This window comes from Mustela nigripes, chromosome 5 (assembly GCF_022355385.1).
Source record: "Mustela nigripes isolate SB6536 chromosome 5, MUSNIG.SB6536, whole genome shotgun sequence".
NCBI lineage: Eukaryota > Metazoa > Chordata > Mammalia > Carnivora > Mustelidae > Mustela > Mustela nigripes.
This window is the reverse complement of record NC_081561.1, coordinates 109,145,554-109,172,853: the sequence shown is the minus strand read 5'-3', so window position 1 is coordinate 109,172,853 and position 27,300 is coordinate 109,145,554. Positions and strand designations below refer to the sequence as shown.

At 41.8% G+C, this 27,300-nt stretch overlaps 1 protein-coding gene and 1 long non-coding RNA gene across 4 annotated transcripts in view; one reads left to right on the top strand and one right to left on the bottom strand.

Annotated features, from left to right (window-relative positions):
- RRAGD (Ras related GTP binding D) overlaps positions 1–12,210 on the top strand; it is a 42,799-nt gene extending 30,589 nt beyond the window's left edge. Inside the window, exons 6-7 of the mRNA XM_059401050.1 lie at positions 2,394–2,542; positions 9,289–12,210. Of these exons, the coding sequence (XP_059257033.1) occupies positions 2,394–2,542; positions 9,289–9,440 (301 nt within the window). The 3' untranslated portion in view covers positions 9,441–12,210. The remainder of the gene's footprint in view (positions 1–2,393; positions 2,543–9,288) is intronic.
- Positions 12,211–19,908: 7,698 nt separating this feature from the next.
- On the bottom strand, positions 19,909–27,288 carry LOC132018292 (uncharacterized). 3 transcript variants are annotated; one of them, XR_009404497.1, is made up of 3 exons: positions 26,790–27,288; positions 26,093–26,226; positions 19,909–20,372 (listed from the first exon to the last, which is right to left on the bottom strand). It is a non-coding gene; the product is annotated as an uncharacterized LOC132018292 (long non-coding RNA). The 3 variants fall into 3 exon arrangements; XR_009404495.1 differs by lacking the exon at positions 19,909–20,372 and adding an exon at positions 25,543–25,975 and having other exon boundaries at positions 26,790–27,277; XR_009404496.1 differs by lacking the exon at positions 19,909–20,372 and adding an exon at positions 25,543–25,975 and having other exon boundaries at positions 26,991–27,270.
- Between the last annotated feature and the right edge of the window lie 12 nt (positions 27,289–27,300).

The following is a 27,300-nucleotide window of genomic DNA, read 5'->3' as shown; positions in this document are numbered from 1 at the left end:
TTACTTTTATTTTTTGGAGATTTCATGTATTTATTTGAGGGAGAGTGGAGAGGTGCGGAGGGAGAAGCATGCTCCCCACTGAGCAGGGAGCCTGACCTGGGGCTTGATCCCAGGACCCTGGAATCATGACCTGAGCTGAAGGCAGATGCTTCACTCATTGAGCCACCCAGGTGCCCCTAATGTGTTTTATTCTTAATTTCTCTGTGTAATTTTTAGGATAATGTGATCTTTGTATATATAAATTTTATATGTATCCTGCTTTATGCATTTAACATTATCACCTAAGACTTTTCTTGTTATTAATTGCCATTAGTAAATTTTCTTCATTAGGTAAAAAATTCAAAAGTTTCAGTTTATTTTTCTCACAACATCACTTATTAGCAAGAGAAATTCAGCCTAGAAAAATAGCAGCTAAAAATAGTACAAAGGACATTAAGAATTCTGATAAAGCATCTTTAACATCTGAGATCCAATCTCTTACAGGTTTTTCTTTAACGTTTTGGTAGGTCACAGTAAGTTGAATCCTTTTTCAAAAAACCTTCTTCCCCAGTTTACTTGTAAGTAGCCATGTATGTGCTGGTTTAAAATATTCTCAAAACTAATAACTTACATTTCCTTTGAAATACTCTACAATTCAGACTTTCATTTAATCTGGTTTGTCACCCTACCTTCTTATGATATTTATGAGACTAAAAACATTAACTCGGTATTAGATTAGTTTGAGATCCCGGCTCTACCCCCATGATCAGTTTTGACCAAATTAGTTCCCCTAGCCTCGGTTCCTTGATACCCAGCTTAGAGGAGTCTATGGCGTGACGATAGAGAAGTCATGATAAAAGCTAAGAACGGTGCCTGTCACATTGTAAATGTTGACTCTTATTCTGCAAAGGGATCAGGTTTAGCACCACCTGTGTTACCCTGTTGTATTAGTGAGATCTGGCATAGTTCCAATTAAGTCAAATTTCTGGTCAATTACTCATTAATTTGGGAGGTAAAAATAAATACACATACACACACACACAGAGTTTCAGATGAGGGGAACAGGTGCAGGGAAGTGCTCCTTTGCCTATAAGAAGAGGACTCATACGTCTGATTACATCAATGTCTTCGGAGGGTCCAGTTTTGGTCATTAAAAGGCATCATCGTCGTCTTACATTCATTGTGCCTTTTACAGGGTCTCAGCACTGTGCTCAATGCTATATATCTATTATTTAATTGTACTGAGAGACTTTGAGGTAATTGCTCTTAGTATACAGGTAAGGGAGTTGAGGCTCCAACATGTTACCTTGCTCTCCAATTCACATAATAAGTGAACTGGGGTTCAAACCCAAGTCATCTGTGTCTGCAGGCCACACCTTTTCTTAAAGAGATCAGTATATTGGGCGCCTGGGTGGCTCAGTGGGCTAAGCCGCTGCCTTCGGCTCAGGTCATGATCTCAGGGTCCTGGGATCGAGTCCTGCATCGGGCTCTCTGCTCGGCAGGGAGCCTGCTTCCTCCTCTCTCTCTCTCTGCCTGCCTCTCTGCCTACTTGTGATCTCTCTCTCTGTCAAATAAATAAATAAATAAAATCTTAAAAAAAAAAAAAAAGAGAGATCAGTATATTTATTTACTGTTTTATTTTGAAAAAATTTCAAACCTGCAGAAAATGTGCACTGAGCTCCTGTATGATACCCTTCACTTGCATCTACCCCTTTTTACCAATTTGCCATATTTACTGTCTCTTTTTCTGATACATTTTGCGTTTTGTTTTTGCGGAACCATTTGAGAGTGAATCGCAGACATCATGATTCTTTGATCCTAGCTGCTTGGGTGTCTGTCTCTTTTTAAAAAAAAGTCCTCTTACAGGACCACTGTTTACCAAATTAAGCATATTTAGCACAACTACAATATTGCACTAATACATTGTCTGTATCCAAATCTTACCAGTGGTCCCAATTCTGTCTTTGATCCCTGATCCAGGATCTAGGCCTGTGTTTTGCTGTCATGTCTCCTTAGGTTTCTGTAGTTGGGAAGCGTCATTCAGCTCTCCTCTGTCTTCATCAGACAATGCTTTTGACAGCCCGGTTACTCTGTCAGGAAAACTCAAGAAGCCCTTATGGGCTATGGAGGGGAGAAGATCTAACCTCCACCCCTCACCCATGTTGCGAAGGTCCCTGGGGAGATGCCTCCCTGTCCAGCAGCCACTCTTTGTGTCCCTAAGAAGGGACTGTCCTACACCATGCACGTTCTTGTGATTGTGTGTTTCGAAGACTTTTGCCAAACGGCCCTGTAATTGTAAACGACTTCTCGTTATGATTATTGCTCTGTGTAGTGAAGCTGGTCTCCGTCACTGGGTTTCATTTTGTAGTTTCTTCCCAGTGGTCACATATGTTCTGGTTTCTGTCCCCATTTAGTCTCAAAGAAGATGGAGCAGGAACCCCCTATGACAAAGAATCAACGGCCATCATAAAGCTGAACAATACAACAGTTCTTTATTTAAAAGAAGTGACAAAGTTCCTGGCTCTTGTCTGCTTTGTCAGAGAGGAAAGCTTTGAAAGAAAAGGTAATTGTGTGTGTGTGTGTGTGTTTGTGTGTGTGTGTGGGGGAGGCTTTAAATGAAACCATTTCACTTCAGACTGATAACTGCTTCTACTGCTTGTGGATGGTGGGTGGTCGGCCGCATGTTTCCTGAAGCTTCCAGACTTGTGTCACAAGTCCCCTTGGTGTCCTTCCCCGCCCACCTCCCACCCCCCACCCCGGGCTGTCAGACTTTTGGGATCCAGGAACCAGTCTGCCCTCTAGTGCTGCAGCTGCCATGAGGTAGAAGGGGCCCCAGGGACTCTGGCTATCCCTGGAGTGAAGCTGGTTGAAGCCTTGTTGACAGGCTGTAATGTCTCCTGCCACAGGGGCCCAGCAGCCTGTGGTGAGGGCCGCGGCCTCTCTCCTGGTCCACTCCTCTAGAAGGTCCTAGGGACGGTGGGACCGCTGGAGATCCCTGTGGAAAGGAGAGGGGACTTGTACAGCATTAAAGTGAGACCTATTCCACTTCTGTTCAGCCTTTATACATTCTTTAGTCCTCAAAACACAGGGCTGACATCATGATTCTGAGAAGGGAAGATGGGAATATACTTAAGAAGGTCACCAATCAGTGAAACAAAAACAAAAGATATATAAATAAATGATAAATGTGACATAATACCATATAAATGTGTAATACATAAATATATATTATATATAAATATAAAACAGTTAAGTAAATAAATACAGAGAAAGTAAAACTAAAGCAACTGACCTCATAGAGATACTCATTTTCCCCCTACTGTTTAAACTGGGAATTTAAACTACTACTTAATTTTTTTTTTTTTAAGATTTTGTTTATTTATTTGACAGACAGAGCTCACTAGTAGGCAGTGAAGCCGAGAGGCGGGGGGCTGGGGGAAGCAGGCTCCCCCGTGAGCAGAGAACCCGATGTGGGGCTTGATCCCTGGACCCCGAGATCATGACCTGAGCCTAAGGCAGAGGCTTAACCCACTGAGCCACCCAGGCGCCCCTACTTTTTTTTTTTAAAGTACTATTTAAATTTAAATTACTATTGAAAACAGCTTACTGACATGCTAGGAATTTTTGCTAGCAACTAGGGCATGATTTACCAGTTTGGGGGGTAGAAAAATTCCCAAAAGCATGCCAACAGCAACATTTACTAAAATAGCTTTTCCCCCCTTTATAAGCATGCATGTTCTTTATAGAAATAACTTTGAAGGTGGCGCCTGGGTGGCTCAGTGGGTTAAGCCGCTGCCTTCGGCTCAGGTCATGATCTCAGAGTCCTGGGATCGAGCCCCACATTGGGCTCTCTGCTCAGCGGGGAGCCTGCTTCCTCCTTTCTCTCTGCCTGCCTCTCTGCCTACTTGTGATCTCTCTCTCTCTGTGAAATAGATAAATAAAATCTTAAAAAAAAAAAAAAGAAAAGAAATAACTTTGAAAATTTGGGGGCGTACAAAACAAAATAAAACCACTCCATTTTGCCGTCTAGAGCTAAATTCTGTTACATTTTTGAGATTTTCTTTCTCCTTTCCTCCCTCCCATCTTGCCTTCTTCTCTCATCCCTCTTTTCCTGCCAACAAGAGGGGGCCAAATGGTCTATTTTGTTTTTGTCAGATGTTTTACATCTGTTGTTTTCACTCATTTATATTTTGGAAATTTTTCCAAGTCCTTGAGCATGAAAACATAATTTAGATTTTTATTGTTTCTTTCTTATTACAAAAGCAGTAGATTCACTTAAAAATTTAGAAGTAACAGATAAGCAAAAAAGAAATACCTAAGTTCTCACTCGGAAATCACTCTCAACATTTTCTTTACAACTTTTTGGACTTTTTCATCTGTGGCTATGTCGCTATCCATATGTGATGATAAGATAAATGCTACTTTGTAACCATTACTGAATTACAGTGAGTAATTACAGACATCCTTCTAATTCACTAAGCCTTTTTTAACTGTATCATTTTATTTTCTTTTATTGTTAAGAATTTATATTGTTTCTAGATTTTAATGTTGTAAATAATCTGTGATGACCTTCTTTGCACTGAATATTTGTGTACATTTTGGTTATTTCCTCAGGAAAAAACTTCAGCAAGTGGAATTACTCAGATCCAAGGGCAGGGTAGGCATGTTTTGGTGGCTTCTAATACATATTATCAAAATATCCTTCCAAAAGATGTTATGGGTTTGTGCTACAAAGAGAATATAAGTGTGTCCGTTTTGCTGTATTCCTATCAATATTAGGTATTAGCACTAAAAAATTAATTATTAAAAACTAGTATCATTTGAATTTTTATTTCCTTGCTTCTTGGTGAAGTTGTATATTTTTCCTATATTTACTGACTGTTACCAACCAGTTTGCCTTTTGTGTTCTTGGCCTTCAAAATTTTTAATTAAGTGGCGCTAATCTTTTATTCCTTAGTTTCATCTTGCTGAAAGTAAGAACAGGTTAAATAGTAGGCTCGTGGAATTTTGACAGGACAATACCTTTTTTCATTCTCTCAATTATAGATGATTTTACCCAGACCCAGGAGCTGTTAAGTAAGTTTTTTTTCAAGTTTCTACTACCAGTGTGTGGAAGTCAGAGCTAAGATTCCTGGGCTTGTCCTTACATAGACTCAATTGTGTGTATTGTGTACAACCCATTATACATATATTTCCATGATTACAGATATTTCCAGAATTTATATTTGGTGATTAATATTTTACATTGATTTTGGAAGCTAAATAAAATACAATGCAAATAGTACAACTAGAGCCCCCAAACCATCTAGGGTAGTGGCAGCTCCTAAAATTTAGGGTATATTAGCGTCAACCTGGAGAGCTTGTTTATTTTCAGCTGATTTTAGACTGAACAGAAACGTTGCAAAAATACTACATTGCTTACAGAGATTCCTCAATCCACTTTCCCCATCTTACATACTCCATTACTATAATAGTAATTAATAGTATTAATGAATTAATGAGTATTCATTAAGAAACTACAGACCTTATTCAGATTTCACCGTTTTTCCAAAAATACCCTTTTTCTGTCCCAGGATCACAAATTGATTTGATCATGATTCCTCCTAGTCTTCTCCAGTCACTGATAGTTCTTTATCTTCCATGACCTTGACACTTTGGAAGAGTACTAATCAATCGTTTTGTAGAATGTCCCTCAGAAAGGGTTTGTCTGCTGTTTCCACACAGTTGGAACAAGATTATGCACTTTGACCAGAATGTGTCCTTCTCAGTGCATCATATCAAGTGGTTCATGATGTTGATAAGTCTTATTACTACTGGTGGTGTTCACCTTGATTTAGTCAAGGTCATGTCTGTCAGGTTTTTCCTCTGGAAAGTTCCTGTCTTTCCCACTGTAGTTAATACATATTTTCAGGTTATGTAAATCCTCTTCTTCCTCAAACTTTGGCCCACTAATTTTAACATCCATCTATGGTTGTGGAAATAAATTTAAGCAGGAGTTTATTATGTGGATCTTTGTAAGTTAGGTGGGATCATCTCTAAGGACTGACAGATTTGGTAGAATTAACTAGCTAGAAACCTAGGTATTTTAATATGACAACTAGGAAATGGCAGACAGATTTAACCCTATCGTGTTAAACTCCGTGTGCTCTTTAAAATGATTATCTCCATTTGCCTAGGATGGGAGGGCACCTTCCCTTGATAAGGGGAATGTCCCTGGCAAATGCAATGACTTGGTCACCCTGGGGATCAGGGAGTTGTCTTTAAAAAGAACTTACTGCTTATAAATGTGTAGAGTAGTTTGGTTTTGTTGCTTTACTTTTTCTTCTTTAAAGATTCTTATTTTTAAATAATCTCTGTAGCCAGACTGTGGCTCAAACTTCCAACCCCAAGATAAGGGTTGTGTGGTCTACCAATTGAGCCAGCCAGGTGGCCCTGGTTATGTGGGTTTTTTTTTTTTTTTAAGATTTTATTTATTTATTTGAGAGAGAGCATGAGCGAGGAGAAGGTCAGAGGGAGAAGCAGACTCCCCGTGGAGCTGGGAGCCCGATGTGGGACTCGATCCCGTGACTCCAGGATCATGACCTGAGCCGAAGGCAGTCGTCCAACCAGCTGAGCCACCCAGGCATCCCTGGTTATGTGGTTTTAATCTCAAGTGTTGTAGAGTCCTCTTGGTGCCAACAACCGGCACTGGTTGGTTAGCTTTGCCTCATGCTGGGTCTCCGTCTGGGTTTTCATTAATGATCTCTGTGACTACTTTTGCAGAAAGGAGAGGATCAAAAGCAGATGTGGTGTTTTCAGCCTTGGCTCCACACACACTCCACAGTCCTTGCTCCATAGGCACCTTAGGAAGGGAGGCAGTTAAAAAATACGGACCTCTGGGTCCTCCTCCAAACAATTAGAATAGAATTCCTGGGAGAGGGGCCTAGGGTTTGTTAAATATTTTAAAGTTCTCTGGATTTTTTTTTTTAATATATATATTTTAAGATATTATTTAATATTGGACAGAGAGAGACATAGAGAGGGAACACAAATGGGAAGAGGGAAGCAGGCTTTCCACAGAGCAGGGAGCCCGATGCGGGGCTCAATCCCAGGACCCTGGGATCATGACCTGGGCCGAAGGCAGATGCTTAACGGACTGAGTCACCCAGGGGCCCTAATACTGTTACATTTTAAAGATTTTTATTTATTTATTTGACAGGCAGAGATCACAAGTAGGCAGAGAGGCAGGCAGAAAGAGATGGGAAGCAGGTCCCCTGGCGAGCAGAGAGCCCGATCTGGGGCTCCATCTCAGGACCCTGAAACCATGACCTGAGTCGAAGGCAGAGGCTTTAACCCACTGAGCCACCCAGACACCCCAACATTTTAAATTGCGAAGATGAGTAAGTTAATATTTGTCAGGAACTGTCAACAGAAGACTTGTGCAAGTTGAATTTTCACTGAGCCAGTTTTTCTAACTAAGCTTTCTTCCTAAGGCAGTTGGTTGCATGTAAAAGCAAACAATCTCCTATCCCAATTTCCACTAAATAAAATAATCTCTTTGCTTCTTGTTTATTTTCTTTTAATTACATTCTTTATTTGGAAGATGGTCCCAAGAAACAAAAATGAGGAAGTAGGAAAATGAGACAAGGTAGAGAAGCCACCCACCGTGGCGCCAATGAGCAGTTTTATGTTCACTCCCAGTACGAGAGAGCCTCTGAGAAGCTGTGTGGAACAAACGCAGTCACCCCAGTTGAGTATGGGAGACTGCAGCACTGACCCGCCTTCCTCCGTGCCCCTGTTTGAGGTGCCTTCAGAACATTCGTTCCCATATCCCTCGTACCTGTCCATGTGCAGTGGAGGAAGTTCTGTGAAAGCCTCCGGCAGAAAAGAGCTGCTTCTCTTTCTTTAAGATTTTATCTTGAAGTAATCTCTACATCCAGCGTGGGCCTTGAATTCACAACACTGAGATCAAGAGTCACGTGCTCTACTGACTAGGCCGGCCAGGTGCCCCTGGGCTTACTTAATTCTTACTAGTTCCCCCCCTGATTCCAGTAGTGTTGTCTGAGGAGATGACTTGGAGGTTTTATTGCACTGTGGTCAGTGTCGCTTCAGAAGCAGCAGAGGGCGCCACTGAGAAGGTTTCCTGCTTCTGGAAGCTGAGCTGGTGTTCCCTCCAGTGCACTTGCCGTTGTTTGACTGCTTTGAAGAATTTCAGTCCTTGGCTGGAATCCCAGTTCTTTTTTATTTTGGTTGGGGCTTTGGAAACATTACTTCCGTGGATGGAAGCAGTTGTTGGGCTAGTTATTTTAATAAATGTAAAAATAGTACATCGAACCAACTGCCTTAGCCTAATTGGTATAAACATAATGTTGTTCTCAACACTTTTACAAATTAGTGTGCTGAAAAATGCACTCAAGACTTGGGATTAATCTTCTATTCCATTCTTGTACCAATGATTTCAGAAAGCACAAAATGATTCTCCCCTACTTCGTCTGCATTTGAAATTTACTTAGAGTTCAGAAACTGAGAGCGTTGTTGGTTGAACTTCGAGCTTGCTGTTGACCTGAGGTGACTGCCACAACTCTAAAATCAGGGACGGGGATCTTGCTTTCCCTAGGGCTCCTGACAGTGGCTTAAATGTAATAGGTATCAATAAATGTGGATCAGTAGAATGATGGGTACTGAAGCTTTGAGATCTTGGCCACACTTCGAGTCAGGGTCTGCCTCCAGTCAGAGTCAGTTGAATAATCCCTTTTGGGGAGACATAATAAATATTTCATGGAGGATATATCTTAATTGTAAGAAATCTTGAATTCTGATAGGTCAAAAAATACACTTCAGTTCTTCAATGTTGTAGGTCATAGACATCTTTGAAAATGTGGTCTGTACTCTGGAACCTTCCCTTAGGAAAACATGTACATTGACAGAAAATTGCCTGCGATTCCTCAAGCAGCTACAACTTCTAGGGAAATCTGTGGACGTTCTGTTAAGGCCGCTCTTCTGCTTCCCCTTAGTTGCTTGTCCCGGCCATGGCAGACACGATAAGAGGAGATTCTTTCTTTGTTTCTTTCCTTTTTTTTTTTTTTTTTTTTTTTAAAGATTTTGTTTATTTATTTGTCAGAGAAAAAGAGAGAGTGAGCGAGCATACACACAGGGGAAATAGCAGGCAGAGGGAGAAGCAGGCTTCCCGTTGAGCAGGGAGCCCAATGCAGGACTCGATCCCAGGACCCCAAGATCAAGGCAGACACTTAACCAACTGAGCCACCCAGGTGCCCCATGAGGGGGTTATTTCTGTGCGACATGTCTAAAATATTTTGTTTTTTCCCCCAGGGCTTATTGACTATAATTTTCATTGCTTCCGGAAAGCCATCCATGAGGTCTTCGAGGTGAGGATGAAAATGGTGAAATCTCGAAAGGTTCAGAATCGGCTGCAGAAGAAAAAAGGAGCCACCCCCAATGGGACCCCTAACGTGCTGCTGTAGTGAGGCTTTGGGAGTATCTCTGCGAGTCAGACCTTGCAGTGAGGCTCCTGTGCTGTGTTGCACTAAAGGAAGAGGAAAAAGGAGATTGGGACACATGACGTATTTGTTGTTTAAAAAAAAAAAATCCCCTCAACCCTCTTGATCTTCTCTTTTTTAAATAAAGTGAGCACTTTGAAGCCGAAACTTGTATTTTAACAATGAAGTAAAATCTACTGTAATTTCATTACACAAATGTAAACTTTTATGGTCTGTAGTCAGAAATTCCTGTGTGAGGACTGCCAGGAACTGTATATATTTTGCTCTTTTTCATGTTTTTTTTCTTTGAACTTTGATAAAACGACTTTTCTAAGCTTTTTTCTGTACTTGGTGTCAAGGACATGCATACTGTAGTGTTGTTCAGATCTCTATGGCTTTCAGAAATCAAAAAGCAATGAACTGGCAATGTTTTTTTGGTTTTGTTTTGTTTTTTTTTATAAATTTGGGAATCTTTGCTACTAATTGTTGAGAAAAACCATTTTTCAGTGGAGCTGGAACAGATTGGGGCAGCAAGCTCCAGGAGCAATAAGAACTGTCTCCTGTTTATAACTGGTGTAAACAGGAGTTTTGTAGAATAATATTAGCACCAAACTTACCTAAAAATGTCACTAGCCGTGCCCGGACTTCCCTACTCAACAGTTTTTACAAAGCTCTTTACCTCAACACACATCTCTATAATCATTTTATACAGAGAGGTTGTTCCTTCTTGCTGCATTACTGTTCTTTAGAACCTTTGGGACCAGATTTCCAAAATGGTGCCAATCACTAGAGAGAAAGAGGAATGTTGCTGAATTTCAGGGTTTATGGAGGCTTTTCTGTAATTGCCACTGGGGCTGAAGTTACATCAGAGGTCACATGGTTTCCCAAATGTAGGTGATGGGTATTCAGAGATTTAAAAATGGATCTACAGTTTGTATGTTTGGCCCCCCTGTGAAGTGGGCCTATTGTGCAACATTTAAAATGTTTATTGAGGATCATGACTACAGGGAATGTCTCAGATCTCTACACAGAGCATAGCCCCTGTGAGCACGTTTTGTCACCCATTAGTCTCCTGCTCAACCATGACCGTGTGCCTTGGGGACTCTGCCCATTCCCACCTTAGGGTTGAACTAGAACTCAGCCAGCCAGCAGTACACTCTGCACAGCTGAAAAGCTATCCTGCAGACCTCTAATGATCAGTGGGACGAGGACAGCTGGAGGAGACATCACAGTTAGCTGTGTGTTTGTTTCTGTGAAATTCTCCCACTTATGTTTACTTTACACTTTCAGGATGTTAAGGGACTCCTAAATCTCCCCTCACCCCAGACCATTCCTAGTAGATAATTCTCTGTCCGTTAGGTAATTCTATATCTGTCCCAAGGGTCAGTGCCCTAAACCCGACTTGTGAGTATTGGAAAATAATGTTATATACTTATTTATCTTTAAGCAAAGACTCATAAGGAAGTCAAAGCTGGTCCTAGCAAAATGTACCAAGTTCCTAAAGTGACTTGCCCTTGAAACTATCCCGTCTCTATCTGGGGCTTCCTTCCATCCTCCCTCCTTCCCTCCCCAAGTCCTATTCCTTTGAGGCTGCTAACTGCAATGCAAGATGGTAGCTGATGGAAGTGTAAGGTTTGAGTCCTCCCAAGGGTCTGTGCATTTTGGAAGGAAATTTCTAAAAATCATTAAGGCGCCCAACTCCCTCATGATTCCTGCTCAGAAACCTGGATGGGTAGGAACCCAGGGTTCCAAAGGAGACTTTTCCTTAATTTCTAGACCTATATCCTGTTGGATCTTTGGATCTTTGCCAACAGGCTTGTTACATATGGGTTCTTTTGAATAAACTTAATGTTCTGATATTTTTTACACAATGTTTCTTTTTGATTAAGGAAATAAGGAATCACTTTTCTAATGTGACTTTATCCTCAAGGTAGAGACACTTGCCTACCTGGTAAATTACACATTACTTAGGTATATATTATTGTAACCAGGAGGAGCTTCCATTTTTAAGCTAGGTAGATGATGACTTTTTGTTAAAATGTGCCTTAAAAGTCTATAACTTCAGGAGCAAATGACTCTTTGGGGGAAAAGCAAAAACAATCGTATGGCATAGGACCCAAGTTCACGGTAGTAAGTGCACTCTTTGATTGATCACACACTAATACGTAGATTACTGCCTCAAACCTGTAAGCATGGCAATGACCTCTTAGTTAAAGACAGATGTAGGAGTTATGTCTAAGTGTTCAGCTTTTTAAGTCTGTGCTATTGGAATGACAAAATCTATTCCTTCTACATTTTATTTTTGATATGGAACATAGCTTACTGTAATGTGTATGGCCCTGTTTAGGTCTCAGATGTATAAATACAAAGTCCAAATACATGGCTACAGTGACTTCTCTGGAACATGTTTGCTCATTTTCAAAGGTGGAGAACTTGACCTACAGGTTTTTAGGGCAATCAGAGGTGAGAGGTGAGACTGTGAATTACCCTCTTGGGTTATTTTTAGTGATATAAATAAGTGTGTATGACCAGGGTAGAGTGTTTTTGAAGGAATAAAAAAAAAAAAAAAAACCTGGTTGGCATTCATGGATAGTGTTATTTTGTGAGCATAATATATTTTGGGCCCTTAAATATAAAATGACTGGAAACACAGCAATATTGTTACTATACGGGTTATATGCTAACTCTGAGACGTACTCCAGAAAAATGGCTGAACTGTCTTGATTATTAAAGTATGGTATGCATTTAACTTCTATAGACTGTTTGTAATTTTTAATCAAGCATAGTGTTATGCTTTAAGCAGGACATCATTCGTAATTATTGCTAAAACATTGCTTTCAAGAATGTTAATGCCAATTTAAAAGCACGTGTCATGCTCATGATTTGGTAAGGCTCTCATTTTATTTCAGACATATTCATAACTAAGCATACTGGGAGCAGAATATTCTCTTTGGTAAAGGGGCCCGTCCTGTTTCTGAGATTGTTAACCATCTATGAATATCATTGCTTCACTGGCCCTGTTGGGTCCCTTTAGTAAAATGTTTATCCTGATAGACCAGCTTTCATCTTGTGGAAATGAAGATAAATCACTCTATTTGCACTTTTATATTTATTTTATTTTTAAATCCTCCCTTTTATCTCTCCATAGTTTTCATGGGAACATGGCTGTTTGGAATATAGAACTGTTGGTTTGTTGTTGTTTTTTTTTTTTTTTTTTTTCAGTAAACTTCGGACACTAATTCTTGCTGCTTTTGTCCTAATCCCTAACCGTCTGGAAATTCTTTTTTTTTTTGTTTGACAGAGATCACAAGTAGGCAGAGAGGCAGGCAGAAAGAGAGAGGAGGAAGCAGGCTCCCCGCTGAGCAGAAAGCCCTATGTGGGTCTCAATCCCAGGACCCTGGGATCATGACTGGAGCCGAAGGCAGAGGCTTTATTTAACCCACTGAGCCACCCAGGCGCCCCCTGTCTGGAGATTCTTTTCAAACAGGCTACCTTATCGATTCTGACTTGCATCATAGGGTTCCACTCTTACTGACTTCTACGGATCCCTAAGAGTTCCCGGAGAAAACCAGCTTTAGATATTATATCTTATATACAAAACTCTGTTTCTGATTGGAAAACCTGATCTAAAATAATATTTCTCTACCACTTTTAATCAGTATTGATGTTGAGTTTAGGAGGAAAAAAATGTCTTTGACAGAATTACTTCCTGGTAATATGCAATGATTGAATGCACATAATATTTCAGGTTCTCAAATGCTTTTACAGAAGTTATCTTCATAACCCCGAGAGGTGGGTACTATCATCACTCCTGGAGATCCGGCAACTGAGTGTAGAGAGTTGAAATAACGTGGTCAGGATCACATAACTAATAAGATACAAGGCTGGGAGTCTGGTTGGAGAATTCACCCTCTCAATACTGTTTTGAGCAACTGTACCACATGTCCCTTTAAAATGCCCTGCCTTTACAAATATGAAGATGGGAACTTGAAGTTTAGGATTTACTGCCACCTGGGGCTATGAAGGCTAAAATGCAGGGGAATTTTAAAAAGAAATACCTTTTCTCACAGGAGAATGAGTAAAAGCAGCCTTCTAGAGGTACTTCACTCAAGATTAAGTGGCCTTCTTCCCAGTCCAACACGGAAAATAATATTAAGAGAGTATTTAAATATCAGAAGAGATTTCAAATACCTTTTCCAGACATTTGGTTTTCTGAGAAGCAAAAGTATATCAAATTCTGAGAAAATCAAGAGAGAATAATAAGCCTTTGATCTTAGCTGCATTCAACCTTTTACTTCAGTATGTGCAACCATATGTATAGAAAACAAAATTACAGAAAACAAAACATTGGATTAAAATTCAAAAAAGTACATTTCGGGACGCCTGGGTGGCTCAGTTGGTTAAGCAGCTGCCTTCGGCTCAGGTCATGATCCCAGTATCCTGGGATCGAGTCCCACATTGGGCTCCTTGCTCGGCGGGGCGCCTGCTTCTCCCTCTGCCTCTGCCTGCCATTCTGTCTGCCTGTGCTCGCGCTCTCTCTCTCCCTCTCTAACAAATAAATAAATCTTTTTTAAAAAACAGAAAATATTTTTTTAAAAAAGAAAAAGGATACCTTTCAACCCCAACATTTTCTTGAGCTGCAGACCTACCTTTAAAATTGCCAGTAGCGTATTTTTGCTGGAATCTTCCATAAGAGGACCCTCCAATCGAATATGCCCTACATTAAACTCACTTCCTTCTTGCTAAACCTTCTCCTCCTTTTATGGTGGTGTGACTATGCTCCCTGCAGTCCCTGCCAGAAACGTGGGCCTCCTTGACTCTCCCTTCCTGCTCGTTCATCCAATCAACCACCCAGTTCCTTCAGCTCAGTTTTAGAAACCTCTATTCATTCTTTTTTTTTTAAATTTTTTCTTTATTTATCTGACAGATCACAAGTAGGCAGAGAGACAGGCAGAGAGAGAGGAGGAAGCAGGCTCCCTGCTGAGCAGAGAGCCCGATGTGGGGCTCGATCCCAGGACCCTGGGATCATGACCTGAGCCGAAGGCAGAGGCTTTAACCCACTGAGCCACCCAGGTGCCCCTAGAAACCTCTATTCATTCTATTCTCTCCATCTCTTTTGCCACTATCCTGGTTTAGGGCACCATCTCCTCTTGTCTGGATCTTAACAGCCTCTCAACTAACATCTCTCCACCTCATCCATCCCCATTCATTCCATTCTCCACACAAGACTCAGAGTGACCTTCCTAAACCCCCACCATGCTGACCACATCAGTCTCTTGCTTAACACGGATCATGGCTCTCCATTACAGATCTCAAACTCCACAAGAACGTTTGTAATAACCTGCCTCTCTAGTTCTTACCTCCCTCCCCAGCCATGGCTCATCTTCCCTCAACAGAGGTGAACCAGCATGACTGTATGGTGTGTGGTAAACCAGAGGAACCATGAGTCTTGATTCCTTTCTTTTTGGTCATTTTCTGAGGGAAATGATCATTTTTTTTTCTTCATCAGTGATTGATAGGACAGCTATTATGTATGAGATATTGTGCTTAATAAAAAGGCAGATTTTAGAGATGCAAGGATTTTAGTAATGAAAATAAAGCACTTTATAGAAGTGTAGGAGTTAACCCTTCATGGAATCCATTATAAATTCTTTGTTGTTGTGAGCTGCAATAAATACAATCCACACTGCAAACTATCACATACTTACACCTATAAATAATACCTTTTTTTTAAAAAAGGATTTTATTTACTTATTTGACAGAGAAATCACAAGTAGGCAGAGTGGCAGGCAAGGTTGGGGTGGGCAGGCTTCCTGCTGAGCAGAGGGCCCAATTCGGGGCTCGATCCCAGGACCCTGAGATCATGACCTTAGCCGAAGGCAGAGGTTTAACCCATTGAGCTACCCAGAGCCCCTAAATATTACTTTTTTAAAGAGTTTATTTTTTAATTTTTTTTATTATTTTAAAAGATTTTATTTTTAAGTAACCTCTGCATCCAGCGTGGGGTATGAATTCATAACCCCAAGATCAAGAGTCACACGCTCCACCAACTGAACCAGAGCCAGCACCCCTTATAAATATTACTTTTATTTTTATTTCTTTTACGTGAGCTCTGTGCCCAATGTGGGGCTTGAACTCATGACCCTGAGACCAAGAGTCACATGTGCCACTGACTGGCCCAGCCCAGTGCCCCACAAATATTACTTAAAAACAAAACAAAACTCACAAAGTAGTATCCTTCCTACATACAATGTGTTCTAGTATTTTTTTTTCTTTATTTCTTTTTTAAAAAAGATTTCACAATCCACTAGTGGGTCATGACCTGTAATTTATGAGGCATTGCTGGAATAAATGAAGTCATTAGCCAGATCAGAGCTACCTGAAGATTTTTTTAGCCTAAAATATTTTCCTTCCCTCTCTGTTAATTTTATTTATTTGTTTATAAATCACCATTAGTTTTTCTTTTCTTTTTTTAAACAAATTTAAAAAAAAGATTTTATTTATTTGAGAGAGAGAGAGAGTGACAGAGAGCATGAGAGGGGAGAAGGTCAGAGGGAGAAGCAGACTCTCCGGGGAGCTGGGAGCTGGATGTGGGACTTGATCCTGGGACTCTGGGATCATGACGTGAGCCAAAGGCAGTTGCTTAACCAACTGAGCCACCCAGGCGTCCCTAGCTTCTCTTTTTTAAAAGATTTATTTATTTTAGAGAGAGAGAATGTGTGCGCACATGTTTGAGGGGGAACGGACAGAGGAAGAGGGAGTAGAGAACCTCAGGCAGACTCCCCCTGAGCACAGAGAGTCTTTTGTGGGGCTCAACCTCATGACCCTGAGATCAGGATCTGAGCCAAAATCAAGAGTCAGACCCCTGACCAACTGAGCCACCCAGGCACCCCTCCCTATATGTTCATTTTTAAAAAATTTATTTATTTATTTATTTATTTATTTATTTAAGAGAGAGATTGTGAGGGAGAGAGAGAGAAAGTATGGGGAGGGGCAGTGGGAGAGAATCTCAAGCAGAGATTGCGATACCTCCCCATTGAGCACAGAGCCTGATGTGGGGCTACCTGAGTTCATGACCTGAGCCAAAATCGCAAGCAGGTGGCACAACTCACTGAGCCACCCAGGTACCTCTCCCTCTCTGTTAATTGTACAGTCTTAACAAACACAGGGAACATTCTGAGAAGGTTCTTGAATTTCTCTTTCACTTGTCAGGGTTTTCTGCTGTGTTCATCAGAGCACTTTTAATTTCCATTGCCATTCCTTGGAGGTGTTTGTTGGTGGGTTGTTGGGGATCCATCCTGGCAGGATCTTCTTTTACTATAGACTCTGTCCTTGACTATAATAAATAATTAACTTTATTTTTTAAAAGATTTTATTTATTTAGTGAGAGGGCATGCACATATGTGGGGTGGGTAGGGGTAGAGGGGGAAGGAGAGAGGGCATCTCAAGCAGACTTTGTGCTGAGCACAGAGCCCCACATGGGGCTCGATCTCACAACCCCGCAATCATGACCTGTGCCAAAATCAAGAGGCTGACACTTAACTGACTGAGCCACTCAGGCGCCCCAGTAATTAACTTTACTGGGAGTCTAGGGACTCATGAATTTATATCTAACTTTTATGGGTCCTTTGTTCATTCACACAACATTAGTCTTAACCAGTATCAAGAATCCACAAGTTTTGACTTTTTTGTGTTGTTTTGACACTCCCAAGAAGCAAGTGGACAAGGCCCTTCCCCCTGAAAGGGAGTTGATTAAGCCACTACACTCAGTGTGTGTGGAGGAGAGCATTAACCAGCTGCCTGAGGTCTTGACCACCGTGCTTCCTCAATCTGTACTAAAAAGCTTCTGGGGCAAGGAGTCCCAAAACTGCGTAAAAAAACTAAGGCCTGGGGTGCCTGGGTGGCTCAGTCATTTAAGCATCTGCCTTTGGCTCAGGCCATGATCTCCGGGTCCTGGGATTGAGCCCCATGTCAGGCTCCCAGAGCAGCAGGGAATCTGCTTCTCCCTCTCCCTCTGCTCTTCCCTCCTGGTCCTGCTCTCTTTATCTCTCAAATAAATAAATAAAATCTTTAAAAAAATAATAACAATAACAAAAATCAACCAAGACCCTCCCCTTGAATGCCCAACTACAGTAGAGCAACTAAGACCTATTTCTTCCATGCTAATGCAGGCCACTCCAAGATGGGCCATTCTGGTGTGATGACTGAGCTTAAGGCAATGGAAACCCTGTGGGCTCAAGAGAAACTTCTGCCCCTCCCTTAACCACACAGAAGAATCCAAATTGGGGGTATGTCCCAGAATAAGGATTATTAGCAGAGATAAATTTTATCTGAGTGACCTATCTGTATGGTAGGGCAAACATCTAATTACCAAATATGTGCTTTATTTCTTACTGCCCTGGGCAGCACATTCCTTTCCTCTGAAGTCGCAGATCCCTACCCCCTCTCCTTAGTTCAGGATCACATCTAGACCTCATTTTGCCTGTCTTTGGAGTTTCCATGTATGGATTCCCCATACGTATGCTATGAAATTTGGTTTTCTCCTATTTATCTGTCTCATGTCAATTTGATTCGTAGTCCAGCTAGAAGGACCTTGAAGGGGACAGTTCTTGCTCCAGACACTTCATGCTTGCCATCTCTGTGGACAGTTCCATTCCTGCAAGCCGATTCTGCTGGCTTCCACCTTCCACCATTGCCCCAGTCCCCGTGTGGCTGCTGCCTGATTCTTGCTCGCTTCTGGCCTTGCAGAGAGCTCAGGGCTGGAGTGCCCTGCCTTCATCCGCAGTCACCAAGCAGGAACAAACTCCAGCCTTCTTCCAGCCCTCTGCAAGCGACCTTGGTCATCCTGCTTTCACCTCCCTTCCATGGGAAGCAGGTAATGACGGGGCTGACTGGAAGGGACTGGTCCTGTTTATCTTTCCATCTCCGTGGGCAAGGAAAGAAGTCAGGTTAGTGAGGTGTAAGAGAAGTCACCACCACATTCATGTCCTACCATTTCATTCAATGCTAAAGGCCAGTGCTTTCCAAAGTTATCTGATCTTAAGAATCATCTAGAGTGTTTAAAAATGTAAATTCCCGGGGCACCTTGGTGGCTCAGTGGGTTAAAGCCTCTGCTTTGGCTCGGGTTATGATCCCAGGGTCCTGGGATTGAGCCCCGCATCGGGCTCTCTGCTCAGCGGTGAGCCTGCTTCCTCCTCTCTCTCTCTGCCTGCCTCTCTGTCTACTTGTGATCTCTGTCTGTCAAGTAAATAAATAAAATCTTTAAAAAAAAAAAAAAGTAAATTCCCTTCTCTACCCCAGTCTTGAATCAGAATCTTTGAGGAGAGATCTGAGAATCTGTATTTTAGGTAAATATCCTAGGCAAGTCTTATAAATTCGGAGACATTGTTTGGCCTTACAGCCATTAAAAGGGATGGGGAAGGGACATGATGGAAGACTGGGGTTAGAATTACACAGGGGAGCTTTCTTCACTCTTCCACTTCTCCATAAACGCACGCATACATGCACATGCCCACACACGCACACACATATATGCTTCAAGTGTTAGTGTCTTTATCCAACTGGATTACGTAGCTTTTGATATTGACATTATTTAATCTGCAATTCAAATGTAAACTTTTATAGGCATAAATTAAATAATGAAAAAGTCTATTTAAACCACTCATTACTTTAGATATTTAAATATCTGTTCATGTTAAAATCACAAATTATGCAGAACATCATTAATTTAAAAAAAGTATTTTTTTCCCCTTTAAGACATTTTAATTCTTTACAGCCATCTTCTACGTCAGGGTCTTCATCATCACGGGAACATTTTGGCTCATCTGACAATTCCCTCTTAGGCATTTTAAGAAAGAACATGTTTTAACTTGAAGACGCTGTTGCCAGTGGAAATTTTATTGAGTCTCAGGAAACTAGTTGTTAAACATTAGGGCAGGTTTTTGTTTTTCCCCTCTGTATTCACTCAACAAATACGTACTTCTTCCCTTTTCAGTGACTTTTTAAAAAGCCTACTAATAAGGATCTGCCATGCTTGTCCTCCAAGGTCATACACTCAAGAATGTCTTTGATCTTTCCCCCTAATTTTTTAGGTGGCCCTTATTAGAAAACTCCTGTTGCTCGAGGTCCTTTCAAGACATACTGTCTTTTGGAATAATTTTGTCCTTCTTGAACAAAGTAAAGACAAAAAAAACACTCTCTTTTCTGAAAAATGGTATTTGGGAAAAATTTTGCTTTCTATTCTGGCATATATGGTATATATTTCCATTTAAGAACATCTGCACCTAAACCCAACTTCATTTTTTATTTTTTTTATTTTATTATATTTTATTTTTCAGTGTTCCAAGATTCATTGTTTATACACCACACCCAGTGCTCCATGTAATACATACCCTCCTTAATACCCACCACCAGGCTCACTCAACCCCCCAGCCCTCCCTCCCAAAACCCTTATTTTGTTTTTCAGAGTCCACAGTCTCTCATGGTTCATCTTCCCCTACGATTTCCTAGTTCACTTTTCCTGTCCTTCTCCCCATGTCCTCCATGTTATTCCTTATGCTCCACAAGTGAAACCATATGATAATTGACTTTCTCTGCTCAATTTATTTTACTCAGCATAATCTCCTCCAGTCCCATCCATATTTATACAAAAGTTGGGTATTCATCCTTTCTGATGGCTGCATAATATTCCATTGTATTTATTGACCACATCTTCTTAATCCATTCGTCTGCTGAAGGGCATCTTGGCTCTTGCCACGGTTTGGCAATTGTGGACATTGCTGCTATGAACATTGGGGTACAGATGGCCCTTCTCTTCACTACATCTGTATCTTTGGGATAAGTAGTAGTGCAATTGCAGCTAAACCCAACTTCAGCTTGCAGGGAAGTCACACTGGACCAGCTTCTTCTCACAAGATGCTAGAAGGCAGAAAGAATACAGCATACCTGTATCTTTTGGTTATTTTGTGCTAAAAGCATAAACTACAGGGAAGTCCAGGACTGTTTTTAGAAGCTGATGACTTGGTTCTCATTCAAAGTTTGTAAACTGGATTTTAATGGAAAGCAGCCTAGGTTTGTTTGTTCTGAAGACATTAATAGTATTACTGAAATGCCTTGTGGCTGCGGGATTTTCTAAGAAGGTCTGTATTTGTGTGAGCATTGTCTGTAGCCTAAAGAAGGTTTCACATCTTTATGAACTATGATTTTTTTGGATAACTGTGGATGCTATAATGATGAAGAAAATACAAATGTCTTTAAAAGTATTGAACTCAAAGTAACTTTTTACCATTTTGCATTTCCCCAATGAATAGAAACTGAAACTGCTCTCAAGAAGGTAGGAGCAGGGTTCTAAGCTTTTCAGGTTAGTTTGTAAATGACCAAGTTTCTTCCACCAGCAAGTGGCTAAAAAGACTCAGAGAGGGCGCCTGGGTGGCACAGTGGGTTAAGCCGCTGCCTTCAGCTCAGGTCATGATCTCAGGGTCCTGGGATCGAGTCCCGCATCGGGCTCTCTGCTCAGCAGGGAGCCTGCTTCCCTCTCTCTCTCTTTCTGCCTGCCTCTCCATCTACTTGTGATTTCTGTCAAATAAATAAATAAAATCTTTAAAAAAAAAAAAAGACTCAGAGAATGACAGATTGGCATTGCAGGATAGGGGGCCACAAGAAGATAGGCATAGAGGGTGCCTGGGTGGCTCAGTCAGTTGAATGTCTGCCTTCGGCTCAGGTCATGATCCCAGAGCCCCAGGATCCAGCCCTGGGATCGAGCTCCACGTTGGGCTCTCTGCTCAGTGGGGAGTCTGCTTCTCCCTCTCAGTCTCCCTCTCTGTTCCCCCCCACCCAAAATAAATAAATAAAATCGTAAAAGAAAAAAGAAGAAGGGCGTAGACAGAGAGGCAGAGGGACAGTGCCCGGAAGAGCAATTAGGAAAGGACCCAGGTGGAGGAAGGAAGGAAGGAAGGGAGAAGACATAGTTGCTGGCACATCGTGAGGTTATCTATTCTTTCAACCATGAACAACTAGTTTTATCTTATTGTCAGGTGTTTCCTTAGAGCTAAGATTAGAAAATGAAATATCTCTTGTCAAATTCATCAGTCCATCAGAACTAAGGAGTAAGGAATAGGAGTACTACAATTTTTTTTTTTTTCTAAATTTTAAAAGCACCTTTATTATGCAGGGCACCTGGCTGGCTTGGTCAGAAGAGCATGTGACTCTTGGTCTTAGGGTCATGAGTTCAAGCCCCATGCTGGGTAGAGATTACCTAAATAATTTTTTTAAATGGCACTTTATTATGAAAAACAAGAACAAAAATTAATGCAATCCATGCAAATAAAGCAAAACACAATACTAACCAGGTTTCTTTTTCATTTCTTTTTTTAAAAAAGATTTTATTTATTTATATTAGAGACAGCACATGAGCCGAGGGAGGGGCTGAGGGCAAGGAGAGAAAATATCAAGTGGAGTCCTCGCTGAGTGCGGAGGCCCAGGTGGGGCTCCATCCCACCACCCTGAGATCATGACCTGAGGCGAAACCAAGAGTTTCAGACATTTAACCAACCGAGCCACCTGGGTGCCCCTCTTTTTCCTCATTTCTAATATTGAGAGTTGTAATTTTGAGGAAGGTGTCAGATAATTCAAAACTATGACAACAAATTGGATCACTGAAAGAAGATGTAATTTTTAAGAAAGCCACAGTAAAAATGATTTTAATCATGCTGCAAACAACTGTTTACTACTGAATAGAGAAAATGCTTCTTTGCTTGTTAATGGGGAAACCCTTTTAAAATGAGGCACTTCTGCCAGTGGAGTACAAGTCCTCTGGTGGAAGGACCTATTAAACTATTTTTGTTAAGTGCTCCACTGGGTTTCAAATATACCCATGTGAGATCTGTCCATAATACTTTCTTCCAGGATACAGTATTAGAAGAGTGTTAGAACAGAATGAGCAGATAAGGTATGTCTTGAACAAATCAGAAACTGAGGATAAAATGAAGAGGTCATTTTGTTCCTGGATGTCTCAGCCTGCCACCTGATGGTAGGTAGATGCCGGCCCTCAGTGCAATAAGGCTGAGCACACAGACATGGCTTCCTGTCTGACATTTTTGTTCAGGCGAGCAGACCTTAAATAATGGCCCGCATCTCCTTACGTGAATATCAGCTTCATTCCCATGGGATAATTAGTCCCATTTTTCTTGTTAACTTCTAAAGGGGAAATCCTGGGGGGGGTGAAACAATAGGAAAACTGCGGCAGGTCTTTTTTTTTTTTTTAAGATTTTATTTTATTTGAGGAAGAGTGCAAGCTAGGGGAAAGGGCAGAGGAAGAGGGAGAAGCAGACTTCCTGCTGAACAGGGAGCCCCACACAGGGCTCAATCCCAGGACCCTGGGATCATGACCTGAGCCAAAGGCAGATGGATGCTTAACTGACTGAGCCATACTAGGCACCCCAGGTAGGTTGTTTTAATTTTTTTTTTTTTAAAGATTTCATTTATTTTTTTGAGAGAGAGTACACATGCACATGCATCCACACAAGCAGGGGGGAGGGGCAGAGGGAGAGGCAGAGTCCCCACCAAGCAGGGAGCCCCAGGAGGGACTGGATCCCAGGACCCCTGGATCATGACCTGAGCTGAAGGCAGACACCCCTGATTGAGCCACACAGGTGCCCCAGTGGGTATTTTTTTTCAATGGAAAAAGAAAGTGCCTATTATAAAATACTCGAAGTAATTAACAAAATGTTTAAAATAAAGTCCATATATGGTTTTCTGAGGTTGTTTTTCATTTTTAACTATACTCTAGGAAAGAATTAGTGTAAAATTAGTCAATTTGTCCTATCAATGTAAGTGATAATAGCACTGCTACTTGCAAAACAAGTAATCCAGGGGTGCCTAGGTGGCTCAGTGGGTTAAAGCCTCTGCCTTCAGCTCAGGTCGTGATCCCAGGGTCCTGGGATCGAGCCCCACATCGGGCTCTCCGCTCAGCAGCGAGCCTGCTTCCCCCCTCTCACTCTGCCTGCCTCTCTGCCTACTTGTGATCTCTCTCTGTCAAATAAATAAATAAAATCTTAAAAAACAAAAAAACCCCAAGTAATCCAGTTAGCTGATGGCAGATATTTTTAGTATAAAAAGACACACACAATGGAAGTTCAACTCTGTTAAACTACCTACACTTTATAAATAAAGGCTCAAGGTAAATACACTAAAAGGTTGATCTTGGCCATTTCTGGGTAGTAGGATTATGGAAGATTTTTATTTTGTTCATATTCCAAATACCGAACAATAATCATGTATTACTTTTATGATCAAGAAGAGAAATCATTTTAAAAAATAACAAAAGTCTGGGGCACCTGAGTGGCTCAATCAGTTAAGCATCCGACTCTTTATTTAGGCTCAGGTCATGATCTCAGGGTCCTGAGATCAGGCTTTTGATGGGCATGGAACACACATGCACGTGCCCACACACGCACACACACACATATATGCTTCAAGTATTAGTGTCACACTTGTGTTCTCTCTCCCTCTCTCAAATAAAAATAAATATATATATATAAGAAAAGTTTTAAGTGCTGAAGAATAAATATCTTAAAGTGTGTTGTCCAAGAATAACACTGAGGTTCTAAGAAGCATATCCATTTTTAAATGGTGGGGAAAGGCCTTGCATGACACAAAATAGACTGACTGCTTTTTAGTGTAGCAAAAGCAATCCAGGTTCCAGAGTCAAAAGACCTGGAGTTGAATCAGGTTCTTCCACTTTCTAGATAAGCAGCCTTGGATAAGACAATGGAACTTTAAGATTTCAAAGTATTCAAATCAAATCAAGAAAAAAATAAAAGTCTAGAAAAACTTGTTTTTATCAATATGATAAAACAATAATATATCAGAAGTATAAGAACTTATAGTGGAAGAAACTGAGAATTAAAGTAAATTGCTTTGGGGTGCCTGTTGGAGCATAAGCCTCTTGATCTCAGGGTCATGAGTTTGAGCCCACATTAGGTATAGAGAATGAAACAAAATTTTTAAAAGATTTTATTTGAGAGAGAGAGACACAGAGAGAGTGAGCGAGCAGGAGAGATGTAGAGGGAGAAGGGGAGAATCCTAAGCTCACTCTGGGCTGAGTGCAGAGCAGGGCTCAATGTCATGACGCTCAGATCATGACCTGATCTGAGATCAGGAGTCAGACACTTAACCAACTGAACCACCAGGCAAACCGCCCCCACCAATAAATCTTAAAAAAAAAAAAAAAAAAAAAAAAAAAAAGTAAATTGCTCATTTCTCTGAGACCTCAACTGTCCTCATTAGAAAGATGAATTTAACCTGTGCTGTTGTCAGTATTATTGTGAAGAATAAATGAGTTGATGTATGTCAAGTGCCCAACACTGGGTCCCCTACACAGCGGACGCTCAAAAAGTACAGTCTTGGCCTTGCTCCCTGAATGCAAATGAAGATGGGTGGGGAAACTGCACTTCAAAGGGCCTCTGTTCTATCTAAGGAAAAGAGGAACTATATAGGTCAATAATTATGGGTTTGTTTTTAAGTAGGCATGAAGGCCAACCGGGGCTTGAACTCACAACCCCGACCCTGAGATCGAGACTTGATTTGAGATCAAGAGTTAGATGCTTAACTAAGTCACCCAGGTACCCGATTGTGGTTCTAAATAAATTCTCTTAACTATAAATGTCTCTGCTGAGAGAAATCTTTCAGTTGGCTTGCTAGAGGTCTTTGCTCTTGCAACAAGTTTAATAAACTTTAACATGAGCCCATTAACTAAATTGTTAAGAATAAATTTGTTTTTAACTGAGGAAGATTATAATTACTCTGGAACCCATCTTGTGGGGAAAATAGCCCCCTCCCTGTTGAGGAGCAAGAATTCTTTGTCCCCCCCCCCTTTTTTTAAAAATTTTTTATTTTTTATAAACATATATTTTTATCCCCAGGGGTACAGGTCTGTGAATCGCCAGGTTTACACACTTCACAGCACTCACCAAAGCACATACCCTCCCCAATGTCCATAACCCCACCCCCCTTCTTTGTCCCTTTTCCAGGAGCAAGAACTGTCCCCTTCAGGGTCCTTCTGGCTGGACTAAGAATCAAATTGACATGAGATAGATAAATAGGATAAATTTAATAGTGTAGGTACAGGGAATCCATACAGACATGGAAACTCCAAAGACAGGCAAAATGAGATCTATACGTCATCCCGAACTAAGAAGGGGTTGGGACCTGGAACTTCACTGGAAAGGAAAACACTTCATGGACAGGAGAACAGATGTTTGGTAATTAGATGTCTGCCCTGCAATACAGGTGGGTCACTCAGATAAGATTTATCTCTGCTAATAATGCTTTTTCTGGAAAGACTCTCAATTTAGATTCTTCTATGTGATTGAAGAGGGACAAAAGTTTTCTTTTGCACTCTCAGGATCTCAAGTGCCTTCAGCTCAGAATAATCCATATGCCAAGTGGCACATTGGGCGTGGGGGTGGGGTGCTGTCCTGAAACCCTTCAATGCCAAGGAAAAGAGGAGGTGGTGGTGTCTTCTAAAAAGAAAGAAAAGAAAAACGTCACAGTCTCCATAGAGAGGAAGAAAAGGATAGGAGAGCCCCAGAGGAGTATAGCGTCCAGTGTTTGACTAACCTGGAGGCTGAGTGACTAACCTGGAGGCGGAGTAACCAAGCGGTTCCTTGGCTTCCAGAACTGTTTCCTTAGCTCTCAGATGGGAACGATGGTACCTGTTTCAGAAGCCTCTTTACTGGAAGGCCTCTTGCACCAGCCACAGGCTTTTGCAGAACTGTCAAGTGTTAAACAATTTGAATATTTAACACAAAGAATGAATAAATGAACGAAGCCGCACATTGGCTTTGTTTGCGTATCTCAGCCACTCGGATCATCCGTTTGCTTCTCAGAAAACATCATGGAATGGCTTGAAAGGTCCCATCCAATTTAATGTTAGATATCCTCCATTTCTTCCCTTCCATCTCAATTTCATTCTTTACGAAAGCTTGCTGGTACAATTCTTTATGTGATGAAATATAACTGGCCCAACTAGATCAACCCTGCTTCATCTCACCAAGAGTTCCTTCCTTCCCTTTTCATCCACCCCATCTTCCTCTTTTCCTCAGTTCTCACCCCTCTCTTAAGCCTTCAAGAACCCATAGGCTTCTTCCTCGGAATCCCATTTTTTCTAGAACGAAGCATGTACTGCGTCCTTAAGGTTGCATGCTTTCCCCCAAATTCAATGTATTTCCCTCAGTTTTATTTGACTAGTTATAATTTTTTTTTTCAACTCCCACAATGCTTAGAAGTGTCTTGCACCCAATCACATTACTAAAAAAGAAGTTAGAAAAATCCTACTCAATTTCCTTATCACTGGATTGCTCTTCTTTACCCCCATCAGCTCCTGGCTCCCAAACAAAGCGGCCCACGACCCCGCGGAGCAGCGCGCGAGCAGCCAGGCCCCGGGCCCCTCTGGACTCAGCCCGGGGGTCCCGGAGCCCGCCCGCAGCGGGTAGGGCCGGGCCGCTTCCGGCCGCGCAGTTCCTCGCATAATTATACCCGCGAGCGCCGGGGAACCCCGGAGGGGCCCGGCGAAGGGTCGGCCTCCGCGGGCCCAAGCCGAGAGGAAGATGGGGACGCCGCCCGCTTTTGCAGACCCCGGAGCGACCTTAGCGGGCCTAGCGGCGACCGCGCAGTGACCGGCGCCGGGGCTGACCGACTGCCACGAAGCCACCGCCACGTCAGGGCAACTTCACAAAACCCGGGCGAGGGCGGGTGACGCACACCCGGCGACCGCGGCGGGGTGGGGCCTGTGGCCAGACGAGGAGGCTGACCTCCAGCCCCGGCGCCCGGTTCAGCGACGCCCCCG